This window comes from Chelonoidis abingdonii, chromosome 26 (assembly GCF_003597395.2).
Source record: "Chelonoidis abingdonii isolate Lonesome George chromosome 26, CheloAbing_2.0, whole genome shotgun sequence".
NCBI classification, from domain to species: domain Eukaryota; kingdom Metazoa; phylum Chordata; order Testudines; family Testudinidae; genus Chelonoidis; species Chelonoidis abingdonii.
Window position 1 is genome coordinate 6,925,428 of NC_133794.1, and position 20,974 is coordinate 6,946,401.

The 20,974-nt window shown below is 62.0% G+C and overlaps 1 protein-coding gene across 1 annotated transcript; it reads right to left on the minus strand.

The window, feature by feature from the left end:
- Positions 1 to 58: 58 nt before the first annotated feature.
- On the minus strand, positions 59 to 20,567 carry DSN1 (DSN1 component of MIS12 kinetochore complex). The gene is made up of 12 exons (XM_032782041.2): positions 20,486 to 20,567; positions 8,988 to 9,024; positions 8,341 to 8,401; positions 7,462 to 7,824; positions 6,125 to 6,198; positions 5,111 to 5,183; positions 4,537 to 4,624; positions 3,861 to 3,920; positions 3,150 to 3,221; positions 2,374 to 2,521; positions 1,830 to 1,917; positions 59 to 204 (listed from the first exon to the last, which is right to left on the minus strand). Exons 1-12 carry the CDS (start codon positions 20,518 to 20,520, stop codon positions 98 to 100), a joined length of 1,206 nt encoding a protein of 401 aa, XP_032637932.1. The 5' UTR covers positions 20,521 to 20,567; the 3' UTR covers positions 59 to 97.
- Between the last annotated feature and the right edge of the window lie 407 nt (positions 20,568 to 20,974).

The window sequence follows — 20,974 nt, forward strand, 5'->3', positions numbered from 1 at the left end:
CCCCCCGGACCCCCCACCACCTGGACAAGGCAGGCAAGAGCCTGCAGGGAAGGTAATAAGGGCAAAGGAGCAATGACTGTCCCATGCAAGTCCGTGTTTAGCCCTCAGGGGGCTGCTGGCCTTGGCTGACAGGTGGCTTCTTTAGGGGAACTTTGAGTAGTTTCCGAATTGGTGAGTTTTCCAGGTGCTGAAAAGTCCTTGATGCTGGAAGAGAAGCAACAAAATCCTGTTGTTATCTTCACACCCTCTAGGGAAAGGCTTCGGCTAACCTGAACCAGTTACAATGCAGCAGAGACCTGGCTGCCAGGATCAAATTCTGGTTGTGTCCTAGCTTGGCTGAGGTCTTGAACAGGTCCCTGGGCTTTTCTGTGCATCAGTTTCCTCACCCCTGGAGTGTATAGTCTGCTTTTAAGGATGTGACCTAAACATGTCTCCACAAACCCATCATTGTGAGTCAGATCGTAGAGCAAGGGGTCTAAACGTTTACATTTCCTCTTGCGCCTAAAGGCAGAGTTCAGCATCCACAGATTTAGGGCTGATTTTATGAATCCTCAGACCAGTGAAGAACATAAGAACAGCCCTATTGGGTTAGACTAAAGCTCCATCTAGCCCAATAGCCTGTCTTCCAAAAAGCCCATGAAAGCTTATGCTGAAATAAATTTGTTAGTCTCTAAGGTGCCACAAGTACTCCTGTTCTTTTTGTCTTCCAACAGTGGCCAATGCCAGGTGCCCCACAGGAAATGAACAGAACAGGGAATCATCAAATGATCCACCCCTTGTTGCCCAATTCCCAGCTTCTGGCAAAGAGGCTAGGGCTACCATCCTTGCCCATGCTGGCTAATAGCTATTCATGGACTTATCCTCCATGAATTTATTTATTAACCCCTGTTATAGTCTTGGCTTTTACAACATCCTCTGGCAAAGAGTTCCACAGGTTGTGTGAAAAAAATACTTCCTTTTGTTTGTTTTTAACCTGCTGCCTTTTAATTTCATTTGGTGACACCTAGTTCTTGTGTTATGAGAAGGAGTAAATAACACTTCCCTATTTACTTTCTCCACACCAGTCATGATTTTGTAGACCTCAATCATATCCCCCCTTACTCGTCTCTTTTCCAAGCTGAACAGTCTCAGGTTTTTTTTTTAATATCTCTTCATATGGAAGCTGTTCCATACCCCTAATCATTTTTGTTGCCCTTTTCTGAACCTTTTCTGATTCCAATATCTCTTTTTTGAGATGGGGTAACCACATCTGCATGTGGTATTCAAGATGTGGGCGTTCCATGGATTTATAGAGGCAATATATGTACATACATAAGAGACCTGATATGGGAACAGCCTTAAACGGGCAATTGTGAGAGATGCCATTTGTTATTTTCACTAACATGGCTATATACTATGGTCTCTCACAATACACTATTCAGTAAAATGTCCTCAACAGCTATAGAAATCCAGGATTTCCTTGTGTAATACACTAGAATGAACTGTATACATAGGCAGAATGTCAGCTATGAAGGAGGGTGGAATAAGAGCTTAAAGTATAAAATAAACAATAAACCCTTTTTAAGGTAACGTGCACTCAATGTCATTTTTCCCTCAATAGGTTTTTAATGGTATAACAAGTACTGTGTGAAGCAAACTGTATCACTTTAAAAGAACAAAAACAACTCTTCTAATGACAGCTTGTCAAGGTACTGCCAAAGCAAATAGGGGTGAGAGGAAGAGAACAAAAATTAATCCATCTCCCTCTACAGCCTTCTGAGTTTTATTGGTTAACAACAAAGGTTTGGATAGGAAGCATTTACTGTCTGATGGCTGGAACGTCTGCTTACCAAGTTGCTCTGACAGATTCCGGAGGTACTGTGTACTGTCTTCTGTGAACGCCTGCAACAACTTCACTGCCTGCTGCAGTTCATCCAGCTGCAAAATAAAACAAAAAATGTTTTCAGGGAAATTCAGAAGATGAGAGAGAAAACTCTTTGGAAATTTAGTGAACTGAGTGAATACAGCAAATGCCAAACCAAAGCATTTGGTGATGATTTCATTAGAAATTCCACTTATTTCCCTTTCATAACCTGTAATGTGGGTTTGGACTGTAGAATGATATTGAAATGCGACAGCAGATTCCTTGTGTTCATTGTGGGAAAACATTTATTAAGCAATGTACTATGTTCAGTGATCTCACTGTGTCAATTCCTCGTTGGCATAGAGAAGAGAATGACTTCTCTAAGGTAAACAAGCTAATTAGTGGGTCTTGTATAGTCTGACATCTTCTAAAGATGAATGATTCCGACACAACAGGTCAGCTGACACTTCCGTGTTTGCACCATTATAGATTTTTAAACTCTTTAGTGCATTTCAGATCCTATAACTCACCATAAGCTCCATGCAGTCAAAGACCTCACCCTGGCTATCTAGTATTTTCTGATAGTTAGGCTTGCTACTGAGAACTTTGGCCTGTGATGCTCCGAGATAACTAGCAGGCTCCACTTGCATGTCATTCGTCTTGCACCGCTCCAGTTGTCTTGAAAAGAAAAAGCATGGTACACATATAACCACTGCACATGGGGAGTATCCACTTTCCAATGGTGCCCAGCATAGATGTGGCTAGAAGCAGATTATTTGCATTTCAGACATCTGCCACAAGACCTTCAACGTGTCCCATTAAAAGAAATTTTAAAACTTAACACAAATACTGTCAAAAAATCAGTTCCTGGCTACACATCCTAATTAAACAAGTTTCCATAATTTACCACATCTCCAGTGACAGGACCTGAGTGTACTTTTCATTTCAGAGTCCTTTGCTGAGTATTTTTAAATAAGACTTAATTCCTTTAACATATTCTCTTCCATGTGTTCTTCAGGACTGACAGCATGATTAACAACCAGAATTTCTTGTATAACCTTTGCTGCTGGTTCATTATGCAACTGTGGGCTGATGATATTTAAATTAAACTATGCATGGAAAAAACACCTCATTGACAACTGATCACAAAATACTGAAGTCTTTTAACAAATAATTTGGGTTCTAGAGGACTGGAATTAAATACAACAGAGGATCACATTAACCAGTGACTAGCACTATTAGATTCTCAATATTAAATCTAATTTTTGGCTGAAAAGGACAGACAGAAAAAGGATAATAATCTAACCTGGACATTTCTTCTGCACTTTTCTGGAAACTCAGTAAAAGCTGATCCCAAGTTTGAGACTCTGTAGTGAACCTTTAGAATGAATGAACAGATGAAAGATCGTTACTACATACTGTGGGAGAGGAATTTCCTCCCTTAGGCTTCACTAATGTAAGAGGCCTAAAGAAATTACACCAGAACCCTAGCTTTTACTCTGGGCCAGAATTTTGCCTTCTGATTTACAACAGACAGATACACAGATGCACATGGGGACAGATTCAGCCATGAAATAAACAAGTGCTGACTTAAGTGGAGTTAGGACTGCTTACATCACAGCACAGCCAGTCTCTCAGATTTCTGTCTCATGTGAATGCTAATAATTACCTCCAGACCAGAAGTTGCTTGCAATTCATGCACTGCTTGTGGTCCAATTCTAGGACTTACAAAGGCAGGCTTAGAGATTGCCCAATGTCTCGAAAAACTAAAACAATAAACTCAGTGACCTAGAGCACCAGGATGATTGAGGGTGGAAGAATGTCCAGAAAAATCTCAGAGTGCGTTTCTCTGTTTAATAGAACCTGAGTTGCTTCTGTGTTAGGCTTCTCTTCACATAGTGTCCTGTCCCCATTTCAGATACTTGAATCATTGCTGATAACACCAAGAACTATGAGAAAAGGCCCAACTCTGTCCATTCAGCCATACGAAACCAGGCCTAGGCTCAGTTATTCTTACCTGTTTATATAGTCCTTCATCTGGGTCAATGATGCATTTAGTGCAGGGTCTGATAAAATACTACAACAGAGAAGTACAAGTTCAGAGAGATTTTAAGAAGGTGTTTATGGGCAATATCTATACCACGCAGGGTTGTTATGATTGTTTAGTGTTTGTGCAGCACCCCTCTGTAAATCCAGTGTACTATACTTCATTCAAATTTTTGGTTATTCTAGGATATAAATGTAAACATGAAAACTCCTGCTGATGTGCCAAGCACTAAAGTAGACACTTTGGTGCCATGACTATTAAGATGAACATTCTCCTTTAGAGTTATTAGCATTAAAGACATCAAATACACTTTCCAAATTTTTCACAGCTATAGCTGACACAGCCCTGTATAGCCCATTTGTCTAATATGTGGACTCTTAACACTCACAAACGCCAAGTTCCAACGTAAGTTTTGCAAGCAAGAATTGTGGCATTTTAGCCTGCCAACCCTCATTATAAGTTGTACCCAATATCAGACACTAAGAGCCTGCAATAGGTCATTGCTGTCTCCATATCTGCAATATGAATCTTGACAAGTTTCATGAATTGCAATGTAAGATAATCAGTCAGGCACTGGGACAGGAATAGCAAACTCCAGCTCCATGACATGTTGCAACAACACTGTGTGACCACAGGGAGTCATTACCCTTTCAGCTCTTCTGTACATTTCTTTAGCGTTCCATCTAGTTTCAGTCTCTCTGTGCAACGCATTAGCTCTTCTGAAACTGAATTCACTGGAGGTGGGGACAAGACAACAATAAAACAAAGTGAAGTAGTTAAACAGCAGACAGTACCTGCTCTCTGCTGAACTAACTCACACTGAAGTAAAATACATGGAACAGTAGTACTCAGGGCTCGCATGCCAAGATGTTATGTAACCCACGAACCCCATTTTTACAGCATAACCAGTTCTGTTCCCTAACAGAAGGCATTCCAGATACCAGTCACACTAGCTTTGGCAGAGAGAGAATACAGGTGATCAAAGCTTACTCTGGGCATTCTCTTGGCACCACTGATGATGCACAGGCTGTTATCAGAAGCACCAATTTCAAGGGATTTTTTTGTCTGCTCAAAGCTCCTTCTTCCCAAGACATTTGGTTCCCTCTGGAGTGGAAATTGAGTGACCCTTCCCCTGTGCAAGTTAAGAGCTAGAGATGGATTATTACTCTCCTCAATGTATAGCATTACCCTTTCATTAAATATATCACATGGAGACCCACCATTTGCTTTAAAAGCCTCAGGGCTGAAGCCATCAGTCTGCTTCAAGAAGTGCTGAAGCTTCTGGGCAGAGAACTGGGAGAACAGAGAAGACAGTGAGGTATTTGTTTTGTTTTTCTTTTTTTAGACTATTCAAAATATCCCATCTGACACTGGGCTGCTTTTCATTAGACCATCCAGTGGGGAAAAGGGGGAATAAAGTCCATAAAGCAGTTATCAAAGTTTTGCCAAGTGCAACAGGATGATGATTATAGAATCTCAGCAGGTTTTCTCTTTCAAGCTTATTACAAACAATGGAAAGCATGACAAAAGTGTCTTTTTTGCACTCGCTATGTTTTAAAGACTGAACACCGAGCACTGATGTCAGTGTGCAGCCAAAACTAGAGAAAAGCGTTCAGCATTGCATCAGTCAAATGCCTGTGGTATTATGCAGCAGGAAATAGTATCTTGCTAGGAGTGAAATTATAAAATCCTACAAACCAAAAATCACAAAGCTTACTGCACCTGAACATTTTCTGGCAATTTGTCTTTTGATAGAAACATTTTATTTTCCATAGGACTCCAATATGTAGAAAAATCAATCCAAAGTTAATACCTCTTAGTTGGTATGACAAAGTAAAATGTGCCACAGCCTAAATTCTACAAACTATTTAATCTCTCTCACTTGTTTCACAGTTACATCAGTTTATAAACTGTAAAGTTTAGCTTTTGTATCATTTTCAAAGTGTTTGTAGTCAGTTAACCTTCACAACACTTTTATGGGGTTTATTCCCCCATTTTACAGAAAAGGAAACCAAGGGATAGGGAAGTGGCGTGACCTCTCCTTGCTCACAGAGGGATTCATTTGGGACTAGAACTCAAGAGTCTTGCCTCTTGCTAGACCACCTCACCTCACCACACTTCATTACTTATTTACAGATTAAAACCCATCAAGAAAAATGAAGTATAAGAAGCAGAGTAATACACAAATAATTTGTTTTTAGCAAAATGGTTCTTTCAGGGACCTTGAACCTCACCTGGAAACTAGACAGCAGGAGCCTGGAAAGCCTGTCAGTCTCAGGCAAATCAAGGCTGATTGATTTGCTCAGCTCTAAAAGTTAAACACAAACACATTTAAAAAGACAAGTTTACCTCAAAAGGTGAGCAGTTGAAATGTCCCTGAGCTGGACACTGTAAATACTGATGCATATACACACAAAAGTGGGTGGGGACAGTCTATCCAGTAATTTCATTGCCAGAAGAGCCAATCTCAAGTGCTAAACGGGGAGGTAACAAAGCAGATGCTTAATGTTGCATCTCAGAAGGGTAATGAAAACTTTAACATAGAATTTCCTTTTTAACTCAAGCAGCCATTAAGAGAGCTCTTAACTCCCTAATGCTGAGTCCTGCATTTACTCCTGCACTGGAGGAGGGTCCATCAATCTGGGGCTGGGAAGTTCCTTTCTATGCATGCTCTAGTGCAGGGGTAGACAACCTATGGCACACATGCCAAAGGAAGCACGCAAGCTGATTTTCAGTGGCACTCATACTGCCTGGGTCCTGGCCACCGGTCTGGGGGGCTCTGCATTTTAATTTAATTTTAAATGAAGCATCTTAAACATTTTAAAAACCTTATTTACTTTATATACAACAATAGTTTAGTTATATATTATAGACTTATAGAGAGAGACCTTCTAAAAATGTTAAAATGTTTTACCAACATGCAAAACCTTAAATTAGAGTGAATAAATGAAGACTCAGCACACCAATTCTGAAAGGTTGCCGACCCCTGCTCTAGTGGATGAATCTCACACACTACAGAAGGAACTGCCTTGCAAAATAAAAGAAAAAGAAAAGGGTTATGGAGAATCAAACATAACTCAGTCTCCGGGCTGCCTGCATGGAACATGCTCCTGGATAGAAGCTTCCAGCTTTTACAGTGAAAGCTCTGATGAGGTACTCCAGATTTTTATTAAGCAGAAGTAGTGCTTTGCACTCAGCCAGACGCTGCTCCTCACCCTTAGAACCTTTGTACTCAGTGTATGGCACACACACACACACACACACTTCTGAGCTGTTCATGTCTTCTTTTGGGCAAGGACACCTGACAGAACTATAAATAGCCCTTTAGTTAAACTGGACCACTGCGACATTCATGGGCTAAACATCCATTTAAAGTCAAAATTGAAAGGTCTCATTTAGTGCTGTACTCAGAGAAAGTTGCCAAACATTGCCCTAACTGCAGCAAAGTCTGGGCTCAATCACGGCATGGTGCCTTACACATTGCACCCATGAAGTCAGAGTTCCACTTGTCCAGAATTCTCACACAAGGATCTCGGCATAGTTTAATCACAAGGAGATACATGACACCTACCAGTGACATCCTGATGGAAAGGAGGCAGCGACTTCCGGCGGTTGGTTCCCTTCAGACTGGAGCGAGACCAAGAGCGACGTGTGATTTGTGGGCTAATGGCAAGTGCCCTTGGGGACAAGTTAAATGAACTTGAAGTGAGGCCTTTCCTGGGACTGCCTCTCCAGGGAGATATCCTCTTGGGAGTGGGACTCCAGGCAGCTTTCTTGGGGCTAGGACTAGGACAAGACCTTTTCCTGGTAGCCGCTCTGACTTTGTCATTGGGACTTGCTCTCACGTTAGCCTTGTTTCCAGGCCCAGGACTAATAACTTTGTTTGGCTCTGAAAAGTGTTCAGGCTCCACTTTCTCCTCACTCGGGCCACATTCTAGAAGAAATAGACATATCAGATAAAATCCACTGAAACACTAAAGCGGAGGGAATGACCTCTCATGGAATTTGGAATGGGAATATAGGGCGTTTCACCTATGCATCACTGTTTCAAACCCAGCCCAGGGTGGCAGTGACTGAAAGATATTACAATCTGATGGCTCTGTTACCTTTTTCATGGAACTGCCACAGAGTAAAAGTGTGGACCATTTGAGCCCCCTGTTCCCACCCGCTCCTTCAATTCATCTTTAGATCCAGCCTCTGTAGAGTCTAGGAAGGGAGGAAGAACAGGGCTATAGAGATGAAGGAAGATTGTGCTCTCTCAATCTGGCTCTGTAAGCAATCCAGTACTGCAAATCCCCTCACACTCTGCTCATAGTGAATGTGAATGCTGTGATTATCCCTGTGTATGAAGCAGCTCTAGAAACCAAACTAACTCGACTGCTGAAAATGTGTCATATCACTATAATTTACCCAGGGAACTAATAATTAGTTCTTTGAAATAATGCCTCACCTTGTGTCCCACCACTGTTCTTTCCATCTTCAACACCGAGGAGGTTCTGTTGGGGGGTATTCTAAGAAATAAACATTTTCCATGATATATTTTAGTTCTACAAAACAGAAATCCATATGGACACAAGGAGTGGGAAGAATAGGCAGGATGCCTGCATGGCTAATCCTCTAAAGCTTAAAAAAAAATGCATAATCAAATTTTTTCTTTTCCCAGTGATCAATCTCAAAGGCCATTGATACTGGCTAGGCAGCTGGTATGCTGCAACTGCTGCTTATTATGAGCAACATGATCAGTTCAGTGCCAATTTGTCCTTTTCCACATCCCCCAACTGTTGACATCTCGTCTCATTTGCTTAGACCAGTGATGCTCCACCGTTTCCACCTAGCAATATATGAAGCACAGGAAGACTGTGACTCCTTCATACCCTGTTTGCAATGCCTTTATGGGTCGTGACTTCCAGACCAAGAGCCCATGGATTAAGCTGCAAGCTCTTTGGGACAGAGATTGTTTTTATTACATGTTTCCATGCAGAACCTAGCACATAGGGGCCCTAATCCCAGACAGGGGCTTCTAGGCACTACTGCTATACAAATATATAACAAAAATCCATTTTAAAGCTGGGGCAGGGGCACAGTTCGACTCCTCACCTGCAGCTGTGTTTCCTGTAGCCAAGCTTCTTGGGTCCTGCAACACCAAACACACATGGGATAATAACCTGGCCAAAGCTGCTGACTTATACCGGGCCCTGATTCCAGGACACAGTTCGTGTCAGAGCCAGGCACAGGGACAGTCACCACCTCCTGCTGGGCAGCTCGGGACGTGAGGCCTGTCGCCTATAGGGCATAGCTAGACCCGGGATGGCAAGGGGCAGCTGCAAGGAGGGAGGGCGGGCGAGGGGCAGCACCCCAAGGAAGAGTGACCCCAGGGCAGGGACAGGCACCCAGCTCTTAGGGGGAATGGGTGAGGCCAAGGGGCACCATCCCCGGGAGAGGAGGGAGGGGTGATCCCAGGGCAGGGATAGGCGGCCAGCTCTCGGGGCTGGGATAGGTGAGAGAGGGAGGGATGACCCCAGGGCAGGGACAAGCGCCCAGCTCTCGGGGGGAACGGGCAGGGGACAGCACCCTGAGGGGGAGGGTGACCCCAGCGCAGGGATAGGCGCCCAACTCTTGGGGGAAACCGGCGAGGGGCAGCACCCCGGGAGGGGGGGCGACTCCAGGGGAGGGATAGGCACCCAGCTCTCAGGGGGAACAGGTGGGGGGCACCACAGGAGGGGGGAGTGACTCCAGGTCAGGGATAGGCGCCCAGCTCTCAGGGGGAACGGGTGGGGGGCAGCACCCCAGGAGAGGGGGTGACCCCAGAGCAGGGGTAGGCGCCCAGCTCTCGGGGGGAATGGGTGGGGGGCACCACCTCGGAGAGGGGGCGTGACTTCAGAGCAAGGATAGGCGCCTAGCCTTCGGGGGAATGGGCGGGGGGGTAGCACCCCGGGAGGGGGAGTGACCCCAACACAGGGATAGGGGCCTAGCCCTCGGGGGAACGGGTGGGGGGCAGCACCCCGGGAAGGGGAGTGACCCCAGGGCAGGGATAGAAGCCCAGCTCTGGGGGGGAACGGGTGGGGGGCAGCACCCCGGGAAGGGGGGTGACCCCAGGGCAGGGCTAGGCGCCCAGCTCTGGGGGGGAACGGGTGCGGGGCTGCACCCCGGGAAGGGGGGTGACCCCAGGGCAGGGATAGGCGCCCAGCTCTGGGGGGGAACGGGTGCGGGGCTGCCCCCCGCGAAGGGGGGTGACCCCAGGGCAGGGCTAGGCGCCCAGCTCTGGGGGGGAACGGGTGGGGGGCAGCCCCCCGGGAAGGGGGGTGACCCCAGGGCAGGGCTAGGCGCCCAGCTCTGGGGGGGAACGGGTGGGGGGCAGCCCCCCGGGAAGGGGGGTGACCCCAGGGCAGGGCTAGGCGCCCAGCTCTGGGGGGGAACGGGTGGGGGGCAGCCCCCCGGGAAGGGGGGTGACCCCAGGGCAGGGCTAGGCGCCCAGCTCTGGGGGGGAACGGGTGGGGGGCTGCCCCCCGGGAAGGGGGGTGACCCCAGGGCAGGGCTAGGCGCCCAGCTCTGGGGGGGAACGGGTGGGGGGCAGCCCCCCGGGAAGGGGGGTGACCCCAGGGCAGGGCTAGGCGCCCAGCTCTGGGGGGGAACGGGTGGGGGGGTGCCCCCCGGGAAGGGGGGTGACCCCAGGGCAGGGCTAGGCGCCCAGCTCTGGGGGGGAACGGGTGGGGGGCAGCCCCCCGGGAAGGGGGGTGACCCCAGGGCAGGGCTAGGCGCCCAGCTCTGGGGGGGAACGGGTGGGGGGCTGCCCCCCGCGAAGGGGGGTGACCCCAGGGCAGGGCTAGGCGCCCAGCTCTGGGGGGGAACGGGTGCAGGGGTGCCCCCCGGGAAGGGGGGTGACCCCAGGGCAGGGCTAGGCGCCCAGCTCTGGGGGGGAACGGGTGGGGGGCTGCCCCCCGGGAAGGGGGGTGACCCCAGGGCAGGGCTAGGCGCCCAGCTCTGGGGGGGAACGGGTGGGGGGCAGCCCCCCGGGAAGGGGGGTGACCCCAGGGCAGGGCTAGGCGCCCAGCTCTGGGGGGGAACGGGTGGGGGGGTGCCCCCCGGGAAGGGGGGTGACCCCAGGGCAGGGCTAGGCGCCCAGCTCTGGGGGGGAACGGGTGGGGGGCAGCCCCCCGGGAAGGGGGGTGACCCCAGGGCAGGGCTAGGCGCCCAGCTCTGGGGGGGAACGGGTGGGGGGCTGCCCCCCGCGAAGGGGGGTGACCCCAGGGCAGGGCTAGGCGCCCAGCTCTGGGGGGGAACGGGTGCAGGGGTGCCCCCCGGGAAGGGGGGTGACCCCAGGGCAGGGCTAGGCGCCCAGCTCTGGGGGGGAACGGGTGGGGGGCTGCCCCCCGGGAAGGGGGGTGACCCCAGGGCAGGGCTAGGCGCCCAGCTCTGGGGGGGAACGGGTGGGGGGCAGCCCCCCGGGAAGGGGGGTGACCCCAGGGCAGGGCTAGGCGCCCAGCTCTGGGGGGGAACGGGTGGGGGGGTGCCCCCCGGGAAGGGGGGTGACCCCAGGGCAGGGCTAGGCGCCCAGCTCTGGGGGGGAACGGGTGGGGGGCAGCCCCCCGGGAAGGGGGGTGACCCCAGGGCAGGGCTAGGCGCCCAGCTCTGGGGGGGAACGGGTGGGGGGCTGCCCCCCGCGAAGGGGGGTGACCCCAGGGCAGGGCTAGGCGCCCAGCTCTGGGGGGGAACGGGTGCAGGGGTGCCCCCCGGGAAGGGGGGTGACCCCAGGGCAGGGCTAGGCGCCCAGCTCTGGGGGGGAACGGGTGGGGGGCTGCCCCCCGGGAAGGGGGGTGACCCCAGGGCAGGGCTAGGCGCCCAGCTCTGGGGGGGAACGGGTGGGGGGCAGCCCCCCGGGAAGGGGGGTGACCCCAGGGCAGGGCTAGGCGCCCAGCTCTGGGGGGGAACGGGTGGGGGGGTGCCCCCCGGGAAGGGGGGTGACCCCAGGGCAGGGCTAGGCGCCCAGCTCTGGGGGGGAACGGGTGGGGGGCAGCCCCCCGGGAAGGGGGGTGACCCCAGGGCAGGGCTAGGCGCCCAGCTCTGGGGGGGAACGGGTGGGGGGCTGCCCCCCGCGAAGGGGGGTGACCCCAGGGCAGGGCTAGGCGCCCAGCTCTGGGGGGGAACGGGTGCAGGGGTGCCCCCCGGGAAGGGGGGTGACCCCAGGGCAGGGCTAGGCGCCCAGCTCTGGGGGGGAACGGGTGGGGGGCTGCCCCCCGGGAAGGGGGGTGACCCCAGGGCAGGGCTAGGCGCCCAGCTCTGGGGGGGAACGGGTGGGGGGCAGCCCCCCGGGAAGGGGGGTGACCCCAGGGCAGGGCTAGGCGCCCAGCTCTGGGGGGGAACGGGTGGGGGGGTGCCCCCCGGGAAGGGGGGTGACCCCAGGGCAGGGCTAGGCGCCCAGCTCTGGGGGGGAACGGGTGGGGGGCAGCCCCCCGGGAAGGGGGGTGACCCCAGGGCAGGGCTAGGCGCCCAGCTCTGGGGGGGAACGGGTGGGGGGCTGCCCCCCGCGAAGGGGGGTGACCCCAGGGCAGGGCTAGGCGCCCAGCTCTGGGGGGGAACGGGTGCAGGGGTGCCCCCCGGGAAGGGGGGTGACCCCAGGGCAGGGCTAGGCGCCCAGCTCTGGGGGGGAACGGGTGGGGGGCTGCCCCCCGGGAAGGGGGGTGACCCCAGGGCAGGGCTAGGCGCCCAGCTCTGGGGGGGAACGGGTGGGGGGCAGCCCCCCGGGAAGGGGGGTGACCCCAGGGCAGGGCTAGGCGCCCAGCTCTGGGGGGGAACGGGTGGGGGGGTGCCCCCCGGGAAGGGGGGTGACCCCAGGGCAGGGCTAGGCGCCCAGCTCTGGGGGGGAACGGGTGGGGGGCAGCCCCCCGGGAAGGGGGGTGACCCCAGGGCAGGGCTAGGCGCCCAGCTCTGGGGGGGAACGGGTGGGGGGCTGCCCCCCGCGAAGGGGGGTGACCCCAGGGCAGGGCTAGGCGCCCAGCTCTGGGGGGGAACGGGTGCAGGGGTGCCCCCCGGGAAGGGGGGTGACCCCAGGGCAGGGCTAGGCGCCCAGCTCTGGGGGGGAACGGGTGGGGGGCTGCCCCCCGGGAAGGGGGGTGACCCCAGGGCAGGGCTAGGCGCCCAGCTCTGGGGGGGAACGGGTGGGGGGCAGCCCCCCGGGAAGGGGGGTGACCCCAGGGCAGGGCTAGGCGCCCAGCTCTGGGGGGGAACGGGTGGGGGGGTGCCCCCCGGGAAGGGGGGTGACCCCAGGGCAGGGCTAGGCGCCCAGCTCTGGGGGGGAACGGGTGGGGGGCAGCCCCCCGGGAAGGGGGGTGACCCCAGGGCAGGGCTAGGCGCCCAGCTCTGGGGGGGAACGGGTGGGGGGCTGCCCCCCGCGAAGGGGGGTGACCCCAGGGCAGGGCTAGGCGCCCAGCTCTGGGGGGGAACGGGTGCAGGGGTGCCCCCCGGGAAGGGGGGTGACCCCAGGGCAGGGCTAGGCGCCCAGCTCTGGGGGGGAACGGGTGGGGGGCTGCCCCCCGGGAAGGGGGGTGACCCCAGGGCAGGGCTAGGCGCCCAGCTCTGGGGGGGAACGGGTGGGGGGCAGCCCCCCGGGAAGGGGGGTGACCCCAGGGCAGGGCTAGGCGCCCAGCTCTGGGGGGGAACGGGTGGGGGGGTGCCCCCCGGGAAGGGGGGTGACCCCAGGGCAGGGCTAGGCGCCCAGCTCTGGGGGGGAACGGGTGGGGGGCAGCCCCCCGGGAAGGGGGGTGACCCCAGGGCAGGGCTAGGCGCCCAGCTCTGGGGGGGAACGGGTGGGGGGCTGCCCCCCGCGAAGGGGGGTGACCCCAGGGCAGGGCTAGGCGCCCAGCTCTGGGGGGGAACGGGTGCAGGGGTGCCCCCCGGGAAGGGGGGTGACCCCAGGGCAGGGCTAGGCGCCCAGCTCTGGGGGGGAACGGGTGGGGGGCTGCCCCCCGGGAAGGGGGGTGACCCCAGGGCAGGGCTAGGCGCCCAGCTCTGGGGGGGAACGGGTGGGGGGCAGCCCCCCGGGAAGGGGGGTGACCCCAGGGCAGGGCTAGGCGCCCAGCTCTGGGGGGGAACGGGTGGGGGGGTGCCCCCCGGGAAGGGGGGTGACCCCAGGGCAGGGCTAGGCGCCCAGCTCTGGGGGGGAACGGGTGGGGGGCAGCCCCCCGGGAAGGGGGGTGACCCCAGGGCAGGGCTAGGCGCCCAGCTCTGGGGGGGAACGGGTGGGGGGCTGCCCCCCGCGAAGGGGGGTGACCCCAGGGCAGGGCTAGGCGCCCAGCTCTGGGGGGGAACGGGTGCAGGGGTGCCCCCCGGGAAGGGGGGTGACCCCAGGGCAGGGCTAGGCGCCCAGCTCTGGGGGGGAACGGGTGGGGGGCTGCCCCCCGGGAAGGGGGGTGACCCCAGGGCAGGGCTAGGCGCCCAGCTCTGGGGGGGAACGGGTGGGGGGCAGCCCCCCGGGAAGGGGGGTGACCCCAGGGCAGGGCTAGGCGCCCAGCTCTGGGGGGGAACGGGTGGGGGGGTGCCCCCCGGGAAGGGGGGTGACCCCAGGGCAGGGCTAGGCGCCCAGCTCTGGGGGGGAACGGGTGGGGGGCAGCCCCCCGGGAAGGGGGGTGACCCCAGGGCAGGGCTAGGCGCCCAGCTCTGGGGGGGAACGGGTGGGGGGCTGCCCCCCGCGAAGGGGGGTGACCCCAGGGCAGGGCTAGGCGCCCAGCTCTGGGGGGGAACGGGTGCAGGGGTGCCCCCCGGGAAGGGGGGTGACCCCAGGGCAGGGCTAGGCGCCCAGCTCTGGGGGGGAACGGGTGGGGGGCTGCCCCCCGGGAAGGGGGGTGACCCCAGGGCAGGGCTAGGCGCCCAGCTCTGGGGGGGAACGGGTGGGGGGCAGCCCCCCGGGAAGGGGGGTGACCCCAGGGCAGGGCTAGGCGCCCAGCTCTGGGGGGGAACGGGTGGGGGGGTGCCCCCCGGGAAGGGGGGTGACCCCAGGGCAGGGCTAGGCGCCCAGCTCTGGGGGGGAACGGGTGGGGGGCAGCCCCCCGGGAAGGGGGGTGACCCCAGGGCAGGGCTAGGCGCCCAGCTCTGGGGGGGAACGGGTGGGGGGCTGCCCCCCGCGAAGGGGGGTGACCCCAGGGCAGGGCTAGGCGCCCAGCTCTGGGGGGGAACGGGTGCAGGGGTGCCCCCCGGGAAGGGGGGTGACCCCAGGGCAGGGCTAGGCGCCCAGCTCTGGGGGGGAACGGGTGGGGGGCTGCCCCCCGGGAAGGGGGGTGACCCCAGGGCAGGGCTAGGCGCCCAGCTCTGGGGGGGAACGGGTGGGGGGCAGCCCCCCGGGAAGGGGGGTGACCCCAGGGCAGGGCTAGGCGCCCAGCTCTGGGGGGGAACGGGTGGGGGGGTGCCCCCCGGGAAGGGGGGTGACCCCAGGGCAGGGCTAGGCGCCCAGCTCTGGGGGGGAACGGGTGGGGGGCAGCCCCCCGGGAAGGGGGGTGACCCCAGGGCAGGGCTAGGCGCCCAGCTCTGGGGGGGAACGGGTGGGGGGCTGCCCCCCGCGAAGGGGGGTGACCCCAGGGCAGGGCTAGGCGCCCAGCTCTGGGGGGGAACGGGTGCAGGGGTGCCCCCCGGGAAGGGGGGTGACCCCAGGGCAGGGCTAGGCGCCCAGCTCTGGGGGGGAACGGGTGGGGGGCTGCCCCCCGGGAAGGGGGGTGACCCCAGGGCAGGGCTAGGCGCCCAGCTCTGGGGGGGAACGGGTGGGGGGCAGCCCCCCGGGAAGGGGGGTGACCCCAGGGCAGGGCTAGGCGCCCAGCTCTGGGGGGGAACGGGTGGGGGGGTGCCCCCCGGGAAGGGGGGTGACCCCAGGGCAGGGCTAGGCGCCCAGCTCTGGGGGGGAACGGGTGGGGGGCAGCCCCCCGGGAAGGGGGGTGACCCCAGGGCAGGGCTAGGCGCCCAGCTCTGGGGGGGAACGGGTGGGGGGCTGCCCCCCGCGAAGGGGGGTGACCCCAGGGCAGGGCTAGGCGCCCAGCTCTGGGGGGGAACGGGTGCAGGGGTGCCCCCCGGGAAGGGGGGTGACCCCAGGGCAGGGCTAGGCGCCCAGCTCTGGGGGGGAACGGGTGGGGGGCTGCCCCCCGGGAAGGGGGGTGACCCCAGGGCAGGGCTAGGCGCCCAGCTCTGGGGGGGAACGGGTGGGGGGCAGCCCCCCGGGAAGGGGGGTGACCCCAGGGCAGGGCTAGGCGCCCAGCTCTGGGGGGGAACGGGTGGGGGGGTGCCCCCCGGGAAGGGGGGTGACCCCAGGGCAGGGCTAGGCGCCCAGCTCTGGGGGGGAACGGGTGGGGGGCAGCCCCCCGGGAAGGGGGGTGACCCCAGGGCAGGGCTAGGCGCCCAGCTCTGGGGGGGAACGGGTGGGGGGCTGCCCCCCGCGAAGGGGGGTGACCCCAGGGCAGGGCTAGGCGCCCAGCTCTGGGGGGGAACGGGTGCAGGGGTGCCCCCCGGGAAGGGGGGTGACCCCAGGGCAGGGCTAGGCGCCCAGCTCTGGGGGGGAACGGGTGGGGGGCTGCCCCCCGGGAAGGGGGGTGACCCCAGGGCAGGGCTAGGCGCCCAGCTCTGGGGGGGAACGGGTGGGGGGCAGCCCCCCGGGAAGGGGGGTGACCCCAGGGCAGGGCTAGGCGCCCAGCTCTGGGGGGGAACGGGTGGGGGGGTGCCCCCCGGGAAGGGGGGTGACCCCAGGGCAGGGCTAGGCGCCCAGCTCTGGGGGGGAACGGGTGGGGGGCAGCCCCCCGGGAAGGGGGGTGACCCCAGGGCAGGGCTAGGCGCCCAGCTCTGGGGGGGAACGGGTGGGGGGCTGCCCCCCGCGAAGGGGGGTGACCCCAGGGCAGGGCTAGGCGCCCAGCTCTGGGGGGGAACGGGTGCAGGGGTGCCCCCCGGGAAGGGGGGTGACCCCAGGGCAGGGCTAGGCGCCCAGCTCTGGGGGGGAACGGGTGGGGGGCTGCCCCCCGGGAAGGGGGGTGACCCCAGGGCAGGGCTAGGCGCCCAGCTCTGGGGGGGAACGGGTGGGGGGCAGCCCCCCGGGAAGGGGGGTGACCCCAGGGCAGGGCTAGGCGCCCAGCTCTGGGGGGGAACGGGTGGGGGGGTGCCCCCCGGGAAGGGGGGTGACCCCAGGGCAGGGCTAGGCGCCCAGCTCTGGGGGGGAACGGGTGGGGGGCAGCCCCCCGGGAAGGGGGGTGACCCCAGGGCAGGGCTAGGCGCCCAGCTCTGGGGGGGAACGGGTGGGGGGCTGCCCCCCGCGAAGGGGGGTGACCCCAGGGCAGGGCTAGGCGCCCAGCTCTGGGGGGGAACGGGTGCAGGGGTGCCCCCCGGGAAGGGGGGTGACCCCAGGGCAGGGCTAGGCGCCCAGCTCTGGGGGGGAACGGGTGGGGGGCTGCCCCCCGGGAAGGGGGGTGACCCCAGGGCAGGGCTAGGCGCCCAGCTCTGGGGGGGAACGGGTGGGGGGCAGCCCCCCGGGAAGGGGGGTGACCCCAGGGCAGGGCTAGGCGCCCAGCTCTGGGGGGGAACGGGTGGGGGGGTGCCCCCCGGGAAGGGGGGTGACCCCAGGGCAGGGCTAGGCGCCCAGCTCTGGGGGGGAACGGGTGGGGGGCAGCCCCCCGGGAAGGGGGGTGACCCCAGGGCAGGGCTAGGCGCCCAGCTCTGGGGGGGAACGGGTGGGGGGCTGCCCCCCGCGAAGGGGGGTGACCCCAGGGCAGGGCTAGGCGCCCAGCTCTGGGGGGGAACGGGTGCAGGGGTGCCCCCCGGGAAGGGGGGTGACCCCAGGGCAGGGCTAGGCGCCCAGCTCTGGGGGGGAACGGGTGGGGGGCTGCCCCCCGGGAAGGGGGGTGACCCCAGGGCAGGGCTAGGCGCCCAGCTCTGGGGGGGAACGGGTGGGGGGCAGCCCCCCGGGAAGGGGGGTGACCCCAGGGCAGGGCTAGGCGCCCAGCTCTGGGGGGGAACGGGTGGGGGGGTGCCCCCCGGGAAGGGGGGTGACCCCAGGGCAGGGCTAGGCGCCCAGCTCTGGGGGGGAACGGGTGGGGGGCAGCCCCCCGGGAAGGGGGGTGACCCCAGGGCAGGGCTAGGCGCCCAGCTCTGGGGGGGAACGGGTGGGGGGCTGCCCCCCGCGAAGGGGGGTGACCCCAGGGCAGGGCTAGGCGCCCAGCTCTGGGGGGGAACGGGTGCAGGGGTGCCCCCCGGGAAGGGGGGTGACCCCAGGGCAGGGCTAGGCGCCCAGCTCTGGGGGGGAACGGGTGGGGGGCTGCCCCCCGGGAAGGGGGGTGACCCCAGGGCAGGGCTAGGCGCCCAGCTCTGGGGGGGAACGGGTGGGGGGCAGCCCCCCGGGAAGGGGGGTGACCCCAGGGCAGGGCTAGGCGCCCAGCTCTGGGGGGGAACGGGTGGGGGGGTGCCCCCCGGGAAGGGGGGTGACCCCAGGGCAGGGCTAGGCGCCCAGCTCTGGGGGGGAACGGGTGGGGGGCAGCCCCCCGGGAAGGGGGGTGACCCCAGGGCAGGGCTAGGCGCCCAGCTCTGGGGGGGAACGGGTGGGGGGCTGCCCCCCGCGAAGGGGGGTGACCCCAGGGCAGGGCTAGGCGCCCAGCTCTGGGGGGGAACGGGTGCAGGGGTGCCCCCCGGGAAGGGGGGTGACCCCAGGGCAGGGCTAGGCGCCCAGCTCTGGGGGGGAACGGGTGGGGGGCTGCCCCCCGGGAAGGGGGGTGACCCCAGGGCAGGGCTAGGCGCCCAGCTCTGGGGGGGAACGGGTGGGGGGCAGCCCCCCGGGAAGGGGGGTGACCCCAGGGCAGGGCTAGGCGCCCAGCTCTGGGGGGGAACGGGTGGGGGGGTGCCCCCCGGGAAGGGGGGTGACCCCAGGGCAGGGCTAGGCGCCCAGCTCTGGGGGGGAACGGGTGGGGGGCAGCCCCCCGGGAAGGGGGGTGACCCCAGGGCAGGGCTAGGCGCCCAGCTCTGGGGGGGAACGGGTGGGGGGCTGCCCCCCGCGAAGGGGGGTGACCCCAGGGCAGGGCTAGGCGCCCAGCTCTGGGGGGGAACGGGTGCAGGGGTGCCCCCCGGGAAGGGGGGTGACCCCAGGGCAGGGCTAGGCGCCCAGCTCTGGGGGGGAACGGGTGGGGGGCTGCCCCCCGGGAAGGGGGGTGACCCCAGGGCAGGGCTAGGCGCCCAGCTCTGGGGGGGAACGGGTGGGGGGCAGCCCCCCGGGAAGGGGGGTGACCCCAGGGCAGGGCTAGGCGCCCAGCTCTGGGGGGGAACGGGTGGGGGGGTGCCCCCCGGGAAGGGGGGTGACCCCAGGGCAGGGCTAGGCGCCCAGCTCTGGGGGGGAACGGGTGGGGGGCAGCCCCCCGGGAAGGGGGGTGACCCCAGGGCAGGGCTAGGCGCCCAGCTCTGGGGGGGAACGGGTGGGGGGCTGCCCCCCGCGAAGGGGGGTGACCCCAGGGCAGGGCTAGGCGCCCAGCTCTGGGGGGGAACGGGTGCAGGGGTGCCCCCCGGGAAGGGGGGTGACCCCAGGGCAGGGCTAGGCGCCCAGCTCTGGGGGGGAACGGGTGGGGGGCTGCCCCCCGGGAAGGGGGGTGACCCCAGGGCAGGGCTAGGCGCCCAGCTCTGGGGGGGAACGGGTGGGGGGCAGCCCCCCGGGAAGGGGGGTGACCCCAGGGCAGGGCTAGGCGCCCAGCTCTGGGGGGGAACGGGTGGGGGGGTGCCCCCCGGGAAGGGGGGTGACCCCAGGGCAGGGCTAGGCGCCCAGCTCTGGGGGGGAACGGGTGGGGGGCAGCCCCCCGGGAAGGGGGGTGACCCCAGGGCAGGGCTAGGCGCCCAGCTCTGGGGGGGAACGGGTGGGGGGCTGCCCCCCGCGAAGGGGGGTGACCCCAGGGCAGGGCTAGGCGCCCAGCTCTGGGGGGGAACGGGTGCAGGGGTGCCCCCCGGGAAGGGGGGTGACCCCAGGGCAGGGCTAGGCGCCCAGCTCTGGGGGGGAACGGGTGGGGGGCTGCCCCCCGGGAAGGGGGGTGACCCCAGGGCAGGGCTAGGCGCCCAGCTCTGGGGGGGAACGGGTGGGGGGCAGCCCCCCGGGAAGGGGGGTGACCCCAGGGCAGGGCTAGGCGCCCAGCTCTGGGGGGGAACGGGTGGGGGGGTGCCCCCCGGGAAGGGGGGTGACCCCAGGGCAGGGCTAGGCGCCCAGCTCTGGGGGGGAACGGGTGGGGGGCAGCCCCCCGGGAAGGGGGGTGACCCCAGGGCAGGGCTAGGCGCCCAGCTCTGGGGGGGAACGGGTGGGGGGCTGCCCCCCGCGAAGGGGGGTGACCCCAGGGCAGGGCTAGGCGCCCAGCTCTGGGGGGGAACGGGTGCAGGGGTGCCCCCCGGGAAGGGGGGTGACCCCAGGGCAGGGCTAGGCGCCCAGCTCTGGGGGGGAACGGGTGGGGGGCAGCACCCCGGGAAGGGGGGTGACTCTGCAGAACAAGCACGTCGAGGGCGGGGGCACCCTGACCCCGGGAAGGGAAAACGGGGATACCGCGGCCGCCACCCCCCGGGAGATCCAGCGTGCAGGGGGGTTACACGGCAGGGGGGCGCCGCACCCCACTCACCGGCCCCGCCCGAATTCCTCCGTCTCCGTCTCCATCCCTGCCGCCTTCTGCGCTCACTCAAACAGCCCGGCCGCAGGCGCGCAGGCGCCCAGCGCCTCCCCGCCAACCGCAGCGCCTGTCGGGACCTGTAGTTCTGGGCAGGAGTCTGGCCGAGGGGCCGCCCATGCGCAGCACCCTCCTGCACGCGCCGCGGAACCGCTGGAAAGAATAATTTATGCGCGGGGCTAGGACGCCGCCAAGGGTCACCCGCTGCAAGGGCTTCTGGGAGATACAGTCGGCAGCGCCTAGAGCGGGCACGGCGGGCGTGCTGGGAAGTGCCGGGGGTTTTGGCGGGGGCGGAGGGTAGCCTCGTGCAAGAGGAGGCAGAGTTCTGCGGCTCGCAGCGGCAGGCAGGCATTTCAATAGAAATCCTTGTTGGAGCAGGTCGCTCAGCAGCTGAGCCGGCCAGGCTGGAGCTCCCTTGAGCAGGCTGCAGGCATACTGTTACCA